General features: G+C 34.8%; 1 protein-coding gene across 1 annotated transcript; it reads left to right on the plus strand.

Annotated features, from left to right (window-relative positions):
* Window positions 1–757: 757 nt before the first annotated feature.
* On the plus strand, window positions 758–2,936 carry LOC120085437 (4-coumarate--CoA ligase 2-like). Its single transcript, XM_090318402.1, has 2 exons — window positions 758–2,465; window positions 2,559–2,936. Exons 1-2 carry the CDS (start codon window positions 1,060–1,062, stop codon window positions 2,779–2,781), a joined length of 1,629 nt encoding a protein of 542 aa, XP_090174528.1. The 5' UTR covers window positions 758–1,059; the 3' UTR covers window positions 2,782–2,936.
* Window positions 2,937–5,185: the final 2,249 nt, after the last annotated feature.

Genomic DNA, 5,185 nt, shown 5'->3' on the forward strand with positions numbered 1-5,185 from the left:
ACCAACAATTTTATAATAAGCCTATGAAACATATAGAGTTTATAGTAAAATTTAGTGTTTGGTGGGTTAGAAGTATTTTGGAGATAGTCTAAGGGTGGTAAGTTTCTTCAACCCAAATCGTCCTTATCAAATAATAGAGCCAATTCAATCCAACCATAAAACATTTGAGTTAGAGAATAATTTATCCAAAAAAGTATGGAATTAAATAAAATTAAACAAATATACGTAAATATAGTTGTATTGTACATAAAATACATATTAAAAAAATGTTAAAATATCATTTTAGTCTCTTTACTTAGAGTTTGTTCAATTTTAGTCCCTATACTTTCCATACATCTTAAGTTTAGTCACTAATACTAGTTTATTGTGGATTTTCATTACTTTTTCATTTTTTTTTAGCATTTTCAATATAAATTTTGAAACATATTAATATATTATATTTATTTGCATGAAAATTATTGTTATTATTAAGTTCAATAAAAATTAATTTCAATAAACTAAATTTAAGATTAATTGAAAGAATACATAGTAAAATATAGTATTTAAAAAAAAGTAGACATACTAAAATTGAACAAATTTTAAAGTAAAAGAAATATTATTTTTAATTTTAAAAGATTAATAATACTATTTTATTTTAGTTGAACTCGTGGATTAACTCAAGTGAAACTGTACGAGTCTGATCGGATTGATTTCAGAACCCACCAACCCAGTGGAGGATGAGTTAGGAATAAAAAGTTGAAATTATTTCGTTAATTTCGTTCTTCTTCTTCCTCATAGTCAAAAACTTTGTGGGTTGGTGAGAACTCAGAACAATACCCATTTCCTCGGACCTCACATCCAATCTGACCACCATTGCAAATTACACAATTAAAAAACAAAATTCCAATTTAATTTTCTCACCAACCAAACTTAAATTTTATATCATTTTCTAATTTCTATATAATCCCTTACTCTTCTTTATCCATCTTCACACCGAACTCATCTCTACTTTTTCTCTTCTCTCTCTTTCCCACTCCGTTTCTCTCTGTTCTTCTTCAACCTCTAAATTTAACTTCAACAATGGCCTTTGAATCAAACCAAACTAATGAATTCATTTTCCGTTCAAAGCTTCCCGATATTCACATTCCCAATCATCTCCCACTCCACGATTACGTTTTCCAGAATATGCCTAAATTTTCCTCCCGCCCCTGTTTGATCAACGGCGCCACCGGCGATGTTTACTCCTACCACGACGTTCAGCAAACGGCCCGGAGAGTCGCCGCCGGCTTACACAATCTCGGAATTAAAAAGGGTGACGTTGTCATGAATTTGCTTCCCAACTCCCCGGAGTTTGTCTTCACCTTCCTTGGCGCGTCGTACCGGGGCGCCATCATGACGGCGGCGAACCCTTTTTACACGGCCGTTGAAATCGCCAAACAGGCAAAAGCCGCCAATGCGAAATTGATCGTGACGATGGCCTGCTTTTACGATCGGGTTAAGGATTTGGCTGAAAATGGTGTTAAAATCGTCAGCGTTGATTTTGCTGTTGAGGGTTGTTTGTATTTCTCTGTTTTGAGTGGGGCTGATGAATCTAATGCGCCGCCGGTGGATTTTTCCCCCGACGACGTGGTGGCGCTGCCGTACTCCTCCGGCACCACCGGTTTGCCGAAGGGAGTTATGTTGACGCATAAAGGGTTAATCACAAGCGTTGCTCAACAAATGGACGGCCAAAATCCAAACCTCTATTATCACGGCGATGATGTTATCCTCTGTGTGCTGCCGTTTTTCCATATCTATTCACTCAATTCCATTTTGCTGTGTGGGCTACGCGTCGGTGCTTCGATTATGATTATGCAGAAATTTGACATCGTTTCTCTTTTGCAATTGATTGAGAAATACAGAATTTCGATCATGCCCATTGTGCCGCCGATCTTTTTGGCCATTGCTAAGTCGCCGGAATTTGAGAAATACGACGTATCGTCAGTGAGGGTTCTAAAATCCGGTGGAGCACCACTGGGAAAGGAGTTGGAAGACGCCGTGAGGGAGAAATTTCCGGCGGCGGTTCTCGGACAAGGGTATGGAATGACGGAGGCCGGTCCGGTTCTAAGCATGAGTTTGGCTTTTGCGAAAGAGCCGTTTCAAGTAAAAGCCGGAGCCTGTGGAACTGTCGTCCGTAATGCAGAGATGAAAATTGTCGACCCAGAAACCGGCGCCTCCTTGCCGGCGAATTCCGCCGGAGAGATATGTATTAGAGGAGATCAAATCATGAAGGGATATTTGAATGATTTGGAGTCAACCAAGAGGACTATTGACAAAGAAGGATGGCTTCACACCGGTGACATTGGCTTTGTCGATGACGACGACGAGCTATTCATTGTGGACCGACTTAAGGAGCTTATCAAATTCAAGGCCTTTCAAGTGGCGCCTGCCGAGCTAGAGGCCCTTCTTATCACTCATCCTAAGCTATCCGATGCTGCAGTTATTGGGTGAGTTTAAATGAATTTCATTGTTTGTTATCACTATAAATTGTTTGTGGGAATTTCATTTCTAATCATATTTTCTTTCCTTTTGGTTTTTAGTATGCCGAACGTGGAGGCCGGAGAAGTGCCGGTGGCGTTTGTGGTGAAGGCGAACGGCGGCGCAATAACAGAGGAGGATGTAAAGCAATTCATAACAAAACAAGTGGTATTTTACAAGAGGTTAAAACGTGTGTTTTTCGTCAATGCTATTCCAAAGGCTCCATCGGGCAAAATCCTTAGAAAAGAACTCAGAGCAAAATTGGCTTCCGGTGCTTACAATTAGATGCCCAAATTCCTCCTTTATTGTCTTGTTGCTACTGTAAACTGATTGCATTTTTAAAAAAAAATAATTAAGATTATATACCATATTATAATTTGATATGTATTAACCATGTAATTTTAAATACATACCAAGTACGATTTAATTACCAACTAAAATATTTGTTCAAGTCATTCTATTTGGTGTTTGTAAATCTTTATATAATCTTTTAAAGAGAAACTACACTTTTTGATAAAAAAAAAAAAAAAAAAAAGAAAAGTTCTAAATGATCCCTAGCATCATAAGCTAACTTATCATTCAATTTTTTTAAAACGAAGCAATAGAGGAAGGGCCATTTGAACCTTTGGATAGGTACATACTATTTAAAGTTGTGTTATATTCATCTTAACCTTGATATATCATTCTACTATCTTTTATTAATGCATTGAGATATATGGACACTATGATGTGATCGAAAAATTACTCAACACCTAGGGGTTAGGACCACCAAAAAAAAAAAAAAAGAAAACAAGTACAATATATTTGTTGTTTTTTATTATCAATTTAATGACTATATAGTTTGAAAGGTTTGGAAACATTTTTGGTCTCTATAGATTAGAAAATTTTCCTAAACATGTAGGCTAATATGGAGCAAAATACACCCAAGTACTTACTAAAAATTCAAACTATCAAAAGTAATAAGTAAATTTGAGGAGCACAATGAGAATACAACTACCAATAAGATATAATATTAAAATAAATATAATATAATATTAAAATAAATTAAACATAATATATAAAAATATGAAATAAATAAATAAATAATAAAAGGAAATAAAATAAAAATGATGAATTTCTCCACTTTCTCCAATCTTTTTGGATTTTGCTGAATGTGTGTCTTTCAAAACCCACCAAATGCCATTATTTATAGGCAAATTGGCAAGTAGGAAGTGGATTATATGGACACTAAGAATGAGTATGTACAAGAATGACTATAAATGGAGTGCAGACGGAGTGACATTTACCTTTTTGACACTAAGAATGAGTATCTATTTTGTACATAATTTGTGATGTTTATAATACTCTCCCTTAGATACCCATTATATATATATATATATATATATATATATATATATATGAAATATGTTTCATTAAATCGTAATTAGAAAAAATATCCATTGGAAAAAAAATCCTAGGAAGGAAAAAAATACATATTTCATATAATCTAATACTCTTAAAAAGAATATAGTATATCTACTCTCCCTCATGGAAACATCACTTGAGATATCTGAATTGTCACATTCCAATATTATGCACCAATTTCTCAAAGGTTGTAGTTGTTAATGATTTTGTAAATAAGTCTGCTAGGTTATCTTTTGAACAAATTTGTTGTACAGTGAAGCCACATTTTTTTTCAAGATCATGAGTGTAGTTTTCATGAGGGTACAACACATTTGTTATACAGTGATGTCACCATTTTCTTCAAGATCACGAGTGTAGAAAAGCTTTGGTGAAATATGTTTTGTTATATCTCCTTTAATATATCCTCATTTGATTTGGGATATCAGAACAACCTGGCTCTGATACCAATTGTAGGAAATCAAGCATGAGGATTTCCATGAGCAGCGGAAGGATCGTTCCAAATACCATTCAGATTGAACATAAACAATTACAGTACAAGAATGGAAACTAACAGGTCATGCACAACATAAAATTATAGCATGCTAACAAAAGTATCAAGGGATAGAGTATGCCTACCTTCGAAGAAACATTCTTCGAGAATCCCTCGATCAATCTACAAGCGTTCACAGCAACACGAACGCAACAAACAAACTGCTACCAATAGAACGAACACAATGAACAGCCTCCACGAAACCAATCAAGTCACACTCAATTCACGAAGTGAGTGAGGACACCACCACAATGATTACCTTGGTATTCTCGGTATGAGAATGCAGAAGTTGTGGACTTTGTATGATCTTGACTTGAGGAAGAGACTGGAGGACAACGATCGTGTAGACAATGGAGCAAGTGGGAGATAGAAAGTTGTCTATCATATAGACGATATGCTCGATTGTTTAGAAAATGACAGCCTATCGTATAGACTTAGCCACTCGATCATTTAGCCACAATCAGCTGATGAACTATTGTATATTCAAAACTCCACGATCGTTTAGTCTCTGTACAACTATCGCTTAGTGAAACTCTTTACTTGATAGTTTATTCGTGAGTTATTTCCGAAACAAGTAACTCTCTAAATTTATGAAAACATTTTTCCTTTTTATCTCACGGTTACCATAAAACCGCCAATAACCTCCCACTCAATTGATTATTAGAGAAAAAGAAATTAATTATCATATAATTAATATATTATAAATAAATACAATAACCAACTTAAAATATTATATTTATAACCTATAGTTTAATA

The sequence above is a fragment of the Benincasa hispida genome, chromosome 9 (assembly GCF_027475165.1).
Source record: "Benincasa hispida cultivar pf3 chromosome 9, pf3_genome.v1.1, whole genome shotgun sequence".
Classification (NCBI taxonomy): domain Eukaryota; kingdom Viridiplantae; phylum Streptophyta; class Magnoliopsida; order Cucurbitales; family Cucurbitaceae; genus Benincasa; species Benincasa hispida.